This window comes from Watersipora subatra, chromosome 3 (assembly GCF_963576615.1).
Source record: "Watersipora subatra chromosome 3, tzWatSuba1.1, whole genome shotgun sequence".
NCBI lineage: Eukaryota > Metazoa > Bryozoa > Gymnolaemata > Cheilostomatida > Watersiporidae > Watersipora > Watersipora subatra.
The window spans coordinates 15,091,264-15,105,535 of NC_088710.1; the positions used below are offsets into that span (position 1 = coordinate 15,091,264).

The following is a 14,272-nucleotide window of genomic DNA, read 5'->3' on the forward strand; positions in this document are numbered from 1 at the left end:
ATTCCTGCTGACCGCGCTAATAGATCCCATTGATACATATATTCCTGCTGACCGCCGCTAATAGACCCCATTGATACATATATTCCTGCTGACCGCGCTAATAGACCCCATTGATACATATATTCCTGCTGACCCGCTAATAGATCCCATTGATACACATATTCCTGCTGACCGCGCTAATAGACCCCATTGATACATATATTCCTGCTGACCGCGCTAATAGACCCCATTGATACATATATTCCTGCTGACCCGCTAATAGATCCCATTGATACATATATTCCTGCTGACCGCGCTAATAGATCCCATTGATACATATATTCCTGCTGACCGCGCTAATAGACCCCATTGATACATATATTCCTGCTGACCGCGCTAATAGATCCCATTGATACATATATTCCTGCTGACCGCCGCTAATAGACCCCATTGATACATATATTCCTGCTGACCGCGCTAATAGACCCCATTGATACATATATTCCTGCTGACCCGCTAATAGATCCCATTGATACACATATTCCTGCTGACCGCGCTAATAGACCCCATTGATACATATATTCCTGCTGACCGCGCTAATAGACCCCATTGATACATATATTCCTGCTGACCGCGCTAATAGACCCCATTGATACATATATTCCTGCTGACCCGCTAATAGACCCCATTGATGGACCAAATGTTGGGGTAATCAAGACGGAATGTCTTGCCAGCCTACAAGCTGTCTTGCCTAATAAATCAAGCGGGAATCCCACAATTGCCTCTTCATTAGTCATTTTCTATTTGATGTTTCCTTGACAGCTGCTGTAGTCAACTGTCATTTCACCCCTGAGATAAACCCCCATATTTGAGTTATTCACAAGTTGTTTTTATATTGAAACGAATCATAGCGCTAGTTAAATGAGTCTTGAATGAAATAACAGCTCTGATGCTGAGCCGTGAGTTCAAAGGTCAGCGGTTTAGGATGCCAATATTCATCAAAGAGGCATAGTGTTGACACTGGAGAGGGTATGCTGGCGAATCAGACAAACTGATTCATTTTATTTTATTTTAATAATGGTAATGTCATAATATATTGTTCAATGAAGTTACTTGTTCAAAGACATTTTCTGGAATTCATTTTAATTTTCATCACAAGAAGGTTATGGCCATAGCGGACTGATCGGGTTATCGTAAATTTTGTAAAGCAAAAAGATTCTATCAACTAAAATAGCCAATGAGATTTTAATGACGTAAAAACACCCCAAACGTACACCAATACGCTGTCCATAATCCTTGGACTGTGTAGCTTTGAGAAGTTGTGTCCTTAGTTCAACCTGAGGTCGGAGCTAAAACCACACAAAAGGTAAATTCGGGTAAAAACTCAGGTTTGTTCAAATTTTGAGGCAATTGAGCAATGTCAGAATCATAAAATTGATGAGGGAGAAGATTGATATACATATATAGCTTTTGTCACCTCTCTGTTGTATGAGGGTAGATCTACTCTGTTGGCCATTTGTTCATAGGAAATAAATGCTATTCAAGGTAGCGAAAAAAAGAGCTCGCGTTATCGTTGGCTGTCTTGTTGCGTCGGATAAAATTGCCAGAGAAGTTTTATTTTGGTGTCAATACCGACACAAAACTAGTGTTTCCTATTGTCCGAAGTTGTTTTCTGTGTTTCTAGGAAATAAAGCTGAAATGGTTCTGTAAGTGGTGAACTGATACAATCACTATTAATAATATATTAACTCGTTGAACGCTTTGCTTATTAACATTATATTAACACAGTTGAACTTTTGAAAGTAAGCTTTTGTAAAACAAACATGGTATGATTTGAAAGGCCTTCGACTCTCCAGTGAAGCCAAAGGTTTTCTGGGTCCTCTTAAAATTAGTTTTGAGAATGAAAATGAAAACTTATCTGACCATTTCGACTTAACGAGTCAGCAATGCATGCTATATTCTGTGCTACCCCGCATATAATTACTTTCTTGCCAACAAATGGCCAACAGCATGGGAATGAAATCGATAATTTGTAGTAGCTATCCATGCCTCATCCTACCATTAGCATCTCGTCCCTCCACTAGCAGGGCCAGAAATGTTTGGATGGCTGTCATGTCAATGCATTGAACAAACCTAAAATCTTAGCTCTAATGTACCCTTAGTGTCAGGTTATATTAATTAGAGATTATTTTCTGCTAATGTTTTGGCACATAGTAATGCTTTTCTATTCACCCTTTGTAAGGTTAAAAGCATATTCATGCCTTCTGTGACCTTTCGGTAGAGACTAGCCACTTCCCATTAGTTCAGAGGTTTCCGGAAGGATGGAGAAAGTATGTGCATTAATCGAGATGGTATTTTAATTCTTGTTTGTAAGGCTGATGAATGAGTATATTTGCATTGTGAATAGTAACGTTGCAACGTTTTTGGCAGCCATCTTAGTTTTACTTAACCCACATTAGTAATGTAGCCACACGGCGACTGAAGCGTAGTTTTCAATGTTGGCAGGCGCCATCTAGGAAGTGAAACGCTACAACCAAAACGGGCTAATATCAGCCATGCTAAGTTTTACTGGTCAGTGTTGATTTATCCTGAAGTTTTGTTGGATTATACAGTATTAGCATATGTGACTTGCACTTTATTTTCATTACTGGTTTATTCACATGTTATTTCTCTAAAAATGGAATCCCTCAAAATAGCACAGGAAATACCGAAACCATGTTTATTGTGTCTCTAAGATTGCAACACATTTTGGTGAGTTGGACTAGGCAATTGGTTATCAGCAACAGCAATTTTTATTCTCTCACGCTGCTGCAAAGAATGCTCTTTGGCCTGTTTTCGGGAGACGACTCCTTTCAATCATTGATTTGATAGGTATGCACTGATAATCTCTCAAATATTTATGTAAGGAGGCCTTCTCTACTACTGCGTTACCAGGCAATTTATTGTTAGCTTTTGTGTGAACTAGCGGGTTATACTCCATCATTGTTTTGTTACTACTACTACTACTAGAATCACTGAAGAAAATTCATTGAGTTGTCTCATCTATTAAACACTCAGAATAACTTATATCTGTGTTATTTTTATGGTTGTATTTTCCTTATTCTATGGACCATGCTAAAATAATTAAAGGTTGACTTGCAACAAAATTCACATTACCGTTATTTGATATGAAAAGATTCACCATGTCTTACTCTGTTGTGTTGTAGGTGCAAAATATGTGGAAATGTGATTACAAGCTCTTAAAAGCTCAAAGACGAACAGAAAATCGCAGCCATGCGAGACCGCTGTAGTTTGGATTCCCTTTCCAAACCGGCTCAAATGTGATGTAGTTGTGAGAGATGGTTTCTGTTTACACTTTCTTGCAACCTTATTCGTCGAAATATTTTCACAAATATACTTCTCGCATTCAATAAAACCATGTCTATTGTTCTTACGCGTTTGTTTTATCGTCATTGTAATGCTGTCACTTTTAGCACTGATATCTTATAACTTACCGTAAAAAATCGTTAAACTTTTTAACCTTAGCTCGAAGGAGTAAATATCATTGTCTGATAATCATGACGAGCCTGTTGGTCATCTGTGATAATCGAAAAGTGCTGCAAAAATTATTTGCGAAGTATTGGGTCACATAATCAGATTACGACTTGACGATTGAATAATGCCGTAACAAAACTATAAAGTAGCAAGCATCTATATTTGATACCGGGTCTTTTTGAGATTTTAAGAGCTTGTAATCACATTTCCACATATTTGGCACTTACAACACAACAGAGTAAGACATGGTGAATCTTTTGATACCAAATAACTGTAATGTAAATTTTGTTGCAAATCAACCTTTAACCTTTGGCTGTTTACAACTTGGCCTAGCCGATGTCACCCATTTGGTTGGTTTTTCAAAGGGAGATAACTTTATGGTTTAGACAATCTACTCCTACAAAGAGAGGCCGATGTTTTTTAGAGAATCCAAGGTGATCATTTCTATTATGTTGCGCTTTGATCTATACCCTGATGACATGATCTCATGCGCACCTTGCCTGTAAGAGCAGATGGTCTCAGGGTGGCTGACTGGCTTTTAGATTAAATATTTACTCATCCACTCTAGTCATATCGTATTATCGAGGCTGTTACAAAGCTGTTAAACCATCTTTGTGAGATATTGAGTAAGATATTAGTGATAATAATTGGGCATTGACTCTTGAAGTTAACTAGCTTATACTGTTCTTCTGCAGCCAGACTTCTATGGCCGGTTTCTTCTCGAGCAAGAGTTCCGCTAAGGAAGAACCGGGTACACAGGGAAAGGTGTCTGGAGTAGATTACGATCCTAGTCGGACTTCCTACCACCCTGTTAATGATGCTTTTTGGAAAAAAGGAGAAACGTGAGCACTCAACCTATATTATCCTGGGTTATATGCCATTTTCCTAACCAATTTCTGGCTTTTCAGTCAAAAAACTGCTTCATTTTCTCCCCGCATTCTGTTAAAAACTTGGCAGGTATTCCGGTTCATTAGCAGGTAATAAAACGTAAGTATATGTATTACTTTGCATTTTCACATTCACTTGATGACCTAAGTAGTTGTCCACCCATTGTTAAAAACTAAACCTAACAGTGAATTCCTAAAATAATGGGCTTGAGCAAGTTTTCTGACATCAACTAAACATATGCACGATCATGTGTGAAAGAAGACAACTCCTTAAATGAAATTTATAACAGCTGAGTATTAAAGTTGAGTAAAGTCAGGCAATGATCTGAATAAAGTTACCCAGGTTGTTGAATCATGTCATTAGCTATTATAAAACACTGCATTTCCCAGAACGAAATTCTCATAAATTACTTCATGTCTCAAAATAACAGTGCAGTTATGTCTATACAGTGGACCTCGGGTTACAGCGTCCCTGTCTTATGGGTTTTTTTGCCTTACGATGTGAAACACGAAGCTTTTTGGTCCCTCGTTACAGCATTTTCATCGACATCCGATATCAACAAAAATGTCTCTCGAAATTTGGCAGTCAATGTGCTTCATACGTCAGAGTCGTGAATATGCCAATATGCTAGGCTTATTCGTCGAAATCCCTCCCACAACACCTGAAAGAGATACGATGCTCTCTCTTTCTCTCTCAGTTCAGCATTCTTTGTGTTTCGTAAGGGCTTAATCTTGTGTGAGTGAAACAATATAAAATTTATTGTGCCTTTTAGTATTTAATATAATATTTACTATAAACTGAAATTCCTTATATATAACTATATATAACTTTAATTTGTTAGCCACAGATCCTAAAATTGATAATTATGTAAAAGGGAGAAATAAGAAAATGACATGTACATAGTAATGCTACACGTTATAGCAGATCATACCACTAAATAGGTAACTTTAGTTACTAAGATTAATATACTATTTTGTTACTAATTTTTAATATATACAGTATGTATGTAAAATTTTGATGTTTTTTTACCGGAGAGTGTTTGCATTAGATAATAACTATGGGTTCCTATACCCCTCTCTATGACATTTTCCCCTGATGATGCCAGCAGCAGAATAAATTAATGTCGTATGGCTTGGGTCTGCTGTATTAGTGTAAAAGACCTATAGCATATTTATTCCAAAATAACAACAATTTTAGCTTAGTTTCCAAAATTAATCGTGATAGCCGAGGCCACTTTGAATGAAAATATTGGAGCATCTTTGCATATGTGTCAAAGTGTATTTAGTACATGATGGCGATAAGATGCTAGGACATGATTTTTAAGCTAGTATAAATTGCTCAGGCTACGTGTTACGTATACATTGAATCCTCTACTCATTATCACTTCTGTAAACCATTCAAAGCATTTCTTGTGAAATTTGAACAAAAACATACAGTTTTGCACATCGCAGTTTTGTAAATATGTACATTTACATGTATATCTGCAGTTCTCCTTCATGTAGTTTGATTCTAGGATAATATTACACAGGGCCTCACACTTTCATTTTTTAGTTTTAAATCTTGGCTCCTAAAAATATTAGCGCAAGTGTAAATACTTGTGGAAAAAGGAAGGTGGCAATGTATTATAACATCAAATGCTAGACATGCTTCATACCAATTCTTTAAAAAAATCTCTGATATCGTTTCCTAATTTAACGCGACGAAAACAGCGAAGGTGGGCAGAAAAAAGTGAGCCAGGAATTAGTCTCAGTGAAGAGGCAGGTCATGATAACAAAGATGAAATAAAAAAGATTTCAATAATAAAAACAAGAATGTATTTAAGAGTTAATTTATAAAGTTGTAGTATAAATTAGACTAGCTCCACGCTTCTATCGCTGCTTCTATCAACATTTGGTCCTACTCTATAGTCAAGGCTACACCTCAACCTCAACTCACCTGTCTTTAATTGAAGACTCATAAAAATCATCTTATCGCATTATTTAGTTTCTTATGTATCGTTTAGGTTTTTGTATTGTTTTTTATGCAGTTTTCTGTAATGCATATGATTAAATGCTATATTTTTATCGCTCAAAGCATTTGCCGACGAGTTTCTGAGCTGGCAAAATAGTTAAATACATGATGGATACTTTTAAAAATAGTTGTTCCAATGTACAACATACATAAATTAAACTTGCGCGATATCTCTACCGCGACCATTATCTGCTCATCCTCTGTCTCCTATACTGCTGTCTCAATTCACCCTTCTCTAACATAAAGGCAGAGTGACAATACAAACCTCTTTTTACTGATCATCATTTTATATATGTAGTTTCTGATATAATTTAATTTCTCATATTAAAGCTTTTTTAGATAGTTTGATATGTGTTGGTTGTAACGCTATTTAGAGTTACCTGAAGTATTTATTGTTAAGCTTTTTTGGGCGGTGGAACGAAATACAATATATTCTTGTAACAATTTTTGCTCCAACATGACTGTATCGACATATGAAGCGAGTATCAGATCGGATTGACTTCTTATGTCAAATTTTGGCAAAAAAAAAACTGTGTTGGAGTGATGCTGTGCCTCATGCGGTCACCCAATTAGGTATCAAATCCACCTACAACTCACCTTTCATTCGCTTATTTTTTGCAAGCCTTCCTTTTACCTAAAGCTAGTTATGAATCACAATCAAAGGTCATATTTCACATAATCTGAAGCAAAACTGGTGAAACATACCTATAGTGTAGGTGTGTTTATCTCAAGCTCTGTCTTTATATCCTGTTATTCGTTTTATTGATTTTTTTTATCTGATCTTTCCATTGCAACCTTATAGCATTCTGTCTAGACATTGTTATCGTCTCAAGTTTTGGAACTCATTACACTGTTTGGCTACCCGTATTTACAACGAATTCAGATAACATTTGTCCTTTAATGTTTAGGGTTCCCTATCTGGCTCTTGCTAAAACACTGGAATATATAGAAGACACTAGCGGAAGGTAAGACATTCATGTTTGTGTGTTTTATAGTCATTTGTGTGACATTTGAGAGTTGGCGTGTCATATGACCTCCCAGCGCTCAAGGGTCTCCATGGGATGATGAAACGATTAGTTAAAAGAGAATTATGCTGCCGAGCTCGTTAGACAACCCACCGCTGGGCGAATGCCGCGTATTAGACACTAATGAAGTTATCCTCTTTTCTAGATTAAAGATAGTAACAACCTTATGCAATTTCTTCCGCTCTGTCGTAATATTGAGCCCTGAGGACCTGTTGAAATGTGTCTACATGTGTCTCAACAAGACAGCCCCCGCCTATGAAGGCTCAGAGCTCGGCATTGGTGATAGTCTGCTCATCAAGGCCCTGGCTGAGGCTACAGGTCAGCTGAATAGCTTAAAAAAAGAAAATTATTTTTTGAGCAAATCTTAACAGAGCTCTTATCAGGTTGTGCATACACTTTTTTACCTCGAACCATTTCTTTCGCTGCTTCCGTAAGTTTGTTCCATGATTTTCCATGCATCTTGTTTCACTCTTGTACGCAGATTTAATGCCAGGCACTTGAGCCCTTGAGTGTAGAAGATGTTCGTATCATTCCTCATATATATGCATAGCTGCATAACTTTTAACTGGCTATCTACAATTTTTACCAATACTGCATCAGTAATACTTGTCAGGTGACTCGGGTCACCAAGGGCATAGGGCTGGTGGGCCGGTATGTAAATGGTGTTCGCTGAAAGTTTTGAACTATTAGATAATACAATTCTCCCTTTTTGCTGACTGCAGGAAGGAGCGCTGCACAAATTAAATCTGAAGCACAGAAAATGGGAGATTTGGGCAAAGTGGCGGAGGTAGGAAGTTAATCTCTTGTTGTGATGTATGTGAATATTACACGCTGTCCGCTTGGCTACTTCACAAGTCTCTACTTGAAAATATTGCCATGACCTCAGTCTCACCATGTGTCAAACATGCCGTTCTTGTGTCATGTGAAATGTTGTTTATTAGATACTGGTGCGTGCTCTTATGTAATCGGGATTTATACACTCTTATCTTTATTGAGAAGATAATTCTTAAATAATTGTTTGTGTTGCATCAACTAATACATGTAGTTTATTATGAAGTTGATATGATTTGTAAGGCAAGCCGAACAACGCAGAAGACATTTTACACTCCACCTCCACTCACGGTCCAGGCAGTTTTTAAGAAGCTGAAGGAAATTTCCTTGATGACAGGCCACTCTGTAAGTACCATCGGTTATCTCCAGGTCTATGTCGGTTTTGGCAGACTTTAAATAAACTGTAAATTTATTTGTATTTATTTACTGAACATTACTAGATATAAATATATTACTCCCTGTTTCTTCAACGAGTCACTGAGTTTCTGTTGGGTTATATAGTTCATAAACTATTTTTATTTTTCAATATTAGCCTGTTTTGGAAATTTTCATATCATGGATTTGTCTCCCTATCAAATAAATACTTATCTTTTCTTTCAATATAAAAGTTTCGCATCAATTATGATGTCAACTTAAGCTTGTGATCTATAAATATATAGCCTAATTTGTAGATAATATAGGGGGGGTGATTCCTAGTAACTAGTGGAAAGAGAAAGTCAGATTTTTCTTGTCGTCGTACAATTGTTGTGAAAACTCAGTTCTTGTAAATTTGATTTTTAAAAAAGGAAAGAATTTATGATATTAACTTAAACCTCCGGGCCTCAAGTTTCTCTATTATTTTGAAGAACAGCTGACCGGAAATTCTTTTTCTCAACTTGTGTTTTCTCTCAAGGCTCACATCAACTAGACCATAGATACGTACGCTATTATAACACTAGACAACGACTCACATCAACTAGACCATAGATACGTGCGCTATTATAACACTAGACAACCTATAAATATGTAACTTTTTAATGGAGCTCTCATGTATAGGTGTTGAATACAGTCTATGTGAACTTTACATTACAGACACAGTCAAAGAAAGTGACCTACATAAAGGGTATGCTTATCGCCTGCAAAGAGTGCGAGTCTCGCTACCTTATTCGCTCTCTCAGCGGCAAGTTGAGGGTCGGCCTTGCTGAACAGAGTGTGTTGCAGGCCCTTGCCCAAGCTGTTGTGCACTGTCCACCCGGGGACGGTTAGTCACATGATTCTCCATCATATCTTCTACCTAACATATCCACTGTTACAAGTCTAACCCTCTTTAGGGTCCAAGAGCTGTTGACTAACTTAGTAAGACTGCGTTAGAATAGCTGGTATATGAGCTTTCTTTTATACAATTAATGTGATTTGGTAGAGTAAAGTACAAATTGATTATGTATCATCTTTCCTAGCGTATTGCTTTAGATATGTCATTAATAACCGAATCTCTACGAATGAATTTTTAACACACCGTGTAAAATTCTAGCAAATATTTGAATTTACACCGAAAGTAATTTCCAGCTAAGTATTTCACACATCAGACCGTATTAAAGTGAGACTGAATCAGTTGAAGGTGAAAATTAAAAGAATTTAACAAATTGTAAATATATATAGAGTGGAACCTCGGTTCTCGAACATAATCCGTTTCAGAAGGTTGTTCGAAAACCTAGTTGTTTGAGATTCGAAACAATTATTCCCATTAGCATTAATGTATGTAAATTTTAATCCATTCCAAGTCGATTCAACAACTTTGGTAAAGTATTTTTTAACATTTTACACCATAAACTGTACTGTATACTACATATTATTAATAAAAACGGGTAAATATAGATCGTGTTTATTTTTAATAGAAGATTTACTATCTATAGTAATGAAAAAAACCTTTTTAAAAAAAAGTAAAAATTTTCTATGTTTTGCTCTTAAAATATCGAAAACATTCTAGGTTAAGATACAATACCAAAAATTGCAGAAGTTGACAATGAAGCAGCAAAAAATACATTAGAACAGTTACATCAGAATTCGTGTGAAAAAGAAAATATAAACAGCAATGGCACGTTTATTTCACATTGAAGAAGAATCCTCTTCCAAAATAATTTAGCGTAACCGACTGGAGGAGTTGTCTCCCTAGCAAATTTCTTCAGTAGAGAGACGTCGTCCCAAACCATTCCTTCCTTTTTGTAAAGAATTTATGAAGCGCAAGTTGCTTCTTCCTCATTAATGAATGCTTCCATGCTGTTTCCTGAGCTGCTCTGAACGCTTTGCTGTTCCGAATGCACATGCTCCGATTTGGTCGAGAACCGAATTTGTGTTCTAGACCCGAGACAAACAAATCTCAATTTTTTTGTCGAAAACCGAATCGACCGATAACCGAATGTCGAGAACCGAGGCTCCACTGTATATACAAGCTAAAGTATGTTCAGTTATCACCTAGTTCAAATCAAAAATAAGCTACTCTGCATATCTCTATCAATACCTCTACCTCCATGCCTATCCATTCCTTAGCCTACACTTCCACTTGTCTGTCTCTATGGTAACAATAAAAACATTTTTGAATGTTTCTAAATCAGTTTATTTTTCACCCATTCCTTTATATTCTGTAATAAAGTAGTAGCCATGAAAAGGTTTGTATCGTATCTTAACAATAGAGACGCGCTAATAAAATGGTAGTTTGTTGATGGGCAGTCGTAGAAGAGGTATAAGAGAGGGAGGTTTTTCACCTATGTCATTACATCTCCATGTAAAACACCTGTAATCCTTCTATAATTGTATATCTTCAGTATTCTAGAGGAGTTAGCATTAGTTTTTGGAGTGCGGAACAAGTGAAGCAATTTGTGATGTATCCTTATGGGAATGTCTGCTCTAACATACAAATTTAAGGTACTCTTATGGGAGTATATGATCTAGCTTACGAAAAAAACTACAGCAAACCTATGAACATTTCAATAGTTTAGTTTTTAATTTCTTCTCTCATACCTAAACTAGAGAAGACAATTTCACATGCAGTGAGATTTTTTATACACCCCAGCTCTTTTAACTAAACTCAGCGTTTCCTTACATGTGCTAGTAGATTACTGCTGGATATCAATCTGTCACTTGCGAAAGATGTCAGGAACATGTGATTGAACTCACATGCTATATTTAGCTAACGCTGTCCTTAGTGAGGTGCACTATTCCTCTGTTAGCTAATTTGCTTACAAAATCTCTTCTCTGTCACAGGAAATATTCCAACAGATGCAGTCAAAGGGCTGGCAGTAGACAAGCTCAAAGCCAAATATAACGATGCAGCCTTGATAGTGAAAACAACATTCTGGTAAGTCACTGTATGGTTGGTTCTGGTAAGTCACTGTATGGTAGGTTCTGGTAAGTCACTGGATGGTAGGTCATAGTAAGTCACTGTAAGGTAGGTTCGTTTAAGTTATGATATAGTAAGTTCTGGTGGGTCACTAAAGGAGATACAGAGTTTTTCTTACTAAGTTCAGATCAATTACATCACTTTAACTTACGTTTCCTAACTAGCTAATGTTTCCTTTAACTATTATTCTGCATCTTCTCTGTAGTGAATGTCCCAACTATGATAAAATAATTCCTATCCTCCTGGAGAAGGGACTAGAGGCTCTGCCTGAACATTGTAAACTTACTCCAGGTAAGTCTCTCTTACTCACTGTTAATGCTCATTGATTCCACAGCTGTGTTAATCCGCCTGAGATATAAGCACTCAGCATTTAGTTTATTGCTGATAATGTTATTAGTAATTCTTTTTATAAGATGGTAAGCTTATTGTTGTCATGAAAGATTTCTGAAAACAACAGTGTTTGATATAATCATTGATGATAAAATTTGAAATAAGTGATATTTTAGGTTACTGATTTGTTGTTGCTGCTGATCTATCAGGCATTCTTAAAGGTTGACTTGCAACAAAATTCACATTACAGTTATTTAGTATTAAAAGATTCACCATGTCTTACTCTGCTGTGCTGTAGATGTAAAATATGTGGAAATAACATTACAAGCTTTTAAAAGCTCAAAAACGAACAACTAATCGCAGCATTACAAAAACGCCATAGATTGGAATCTCTTTATTTCGACGACTTACTCAAACATTGTTGTTTTTTTGGTCACATGAATTGAAAGGCCAATAAAAGGCTCAATATAAAACGTCTCGTAGCGCTAGTTTATGACGAACTTGTCGGATTCTACCGCAAAGCCAGTATTAAATATAGATGCTCGCTATGTTACAGTTTGGTTTCGGCTTGGTCTATTCATCTAGTTGTAATCTTATCACGTGACCCATACTTCCTGCCAAATAGTGCGAACATTTTCTGCAGCATTTGTCGACTATCACAGGTGATCAACAGGCTCGTCATGTTTATCAGAGGATGATATGCACTCCTTCGAGTTGAGATTAAAAAATTAAACAAATTTTTACAGTAGGTTTTGAGATATCAGTGCTCAAAGTGACAGCATTACAATGATGATGAAATAAACGCGCAAGGACATTAGACATGGTTTTATTAAATGCATGAAGTATATTCGAGAAAATATTTCGACGAATGAGGTCACACGAAAGTGTAAACAAATGCACATCGTGTTCATCTAGGTCCCATTTGAGCCATTTTGGAAAGGGATTCCAATCTACAGCGTTTCGTGATGGCTGCGATTAACTGTTCATTTTTAAGCTTTTAAGAGCTTGTAATCACATTTCAACATATTTTGCACCTACAACCCAGCAGAGTAAAACATGGTGAATATCTTGATACCAAATAGCTGTAATGTGAATTTTGTTGCAAGTCAACTTTTAAATAACTTAGAAACTTGTTGCTGATATTGCCACTCCTGCTCTCTCCATTGAATAAAGATATCATCACTAGGGTTTGATGCTTTGTGGGGGTGATTACACTCTGATATGGCCACGCTTAGATAAGACAACTTTATAAAAGGGATCTAAAGGCTTGTAAAAGGTCTGAGATGGACTGTATGTATATAAGCTGTTCGACAGAGCTGTTGTATGCTGTATCCCTAATTGTGTATTATGATTGCAGGAGTGCCTCTCAAACCCATGTTAGCCCATCCGACTAATGGAGTGAGTGAAGTATTCAAACGCTTCAAGGACAACCATTTCACATGCGAGTACAAATATGATGGGGAAAGAGCTCAGGTGAGTGACTTGGCATGCTGTCCCTCGATTAAGTCATGTCACGTTCACTACCACATACTTCCTGGAGTATTTGAGCTGATTAGCTAGTAAATCATGGCCATAGCTCCTCACAATCCTATATGTTGCCTTTAGATACATGTAATGGAGGACGGGGCGGTGATGGTTTACAGCAGAAATCAGGAGAACAACACAAGCAAGTATCCCGATATTATCTCGCGCATGCCAAGTCTGCTCAAGGAAGACACCAAGTGTTGTATCATAGACTCAGAGGTTGTTGCCTGGGACACAGAGAAGGAACGGATTCTACCATTTCAGGTGTTAAGCACGCGAAAGAGAAAGGTGCTTAACAAAACCCATACCCAATGCTACTTCGCGTACTACCTTTATAGGTAGTTGAGCATGATTTTGTAGATTTTCACATGATTAAACCAATGTATTGCAGGTTCATCTTAATAATATTGCCCAGCATTAATGCGGAACCATTATCAAACATCATGAGTTCACTCGCCTAGCCTCGCGTTCTCGAAAGGCAACAAATTTAATTTATTTCCTTGTTTGCTTCCTCATTGTCGATGAAAATTAATTCGTATTGCAAAAAGGACTATTTAATCTTGTAACCAGAATCATTATGCTTGGAGGTAGGAAAGGTAAATTCTGTTGCATACAGTTTGATGAGCCTCCACAGTCTCACGAGACGTTACAGGATGAATGGACTTGACAGAACTTGTGCATTGTTTCATACTTATAATTCTATTCTGTAATTCTTGCGTTGATCTTGCAGAGCCATTTGAGATTTGTTACAACCAGGCATTAGAGGAATGGCTTT

The 14,272-nt window shown here is 36.9% G+C and overlaps 1 protein-coding gene across 1 annotated transcript in view; it reads left to right on the forward strand.

Moving 5' to 3' along the window:
• LOC137391524 (DNA ligase 1-like) overlaps positions 1-14,272 on the forward strand; it is a 44,814-nt gene that overhangs the window by 26,578 nt on the left and 3,964 nt on the right. Inside the window, exons 8-17 of the mRNA XM_068078026.1 lie at positions 4,209-4,355; positions 7,320-7,376; positions 7,582-7,754; positions 8,159-8,223; positions 8,511-8,612; positions 9,339-9,507; positions 11,508-11,601; positions 11,849-11,934; positions 13,331-13,446; positions 13,579-13,785. Of these exons, the coding sequence (XP_067934127.1) occupies positions 4,209-4,355; positions 7,320-7,376; positions 7,582-7,754; positions 8,159-8,223; positions 8,511-8,612; positions 9,339-9,507; positions 11,508-11,601; positions 11,849-11,934; positions 13,331-13,446; positions 13,579-13,785 (1,216 nt within the window). The remainder of the gene's footprint in view (positions 1-4,208; positions 4,356-7,319; positions 7,377-7,581; positions 7,755-8,158; positions 8,224-8,510; positions 8,613-9,338; positions 9,508-11,507; positions 11,602-11,848; positions 11,935-13,330; positions 13,447-13,578; positions 13,786-14,272) is intronic.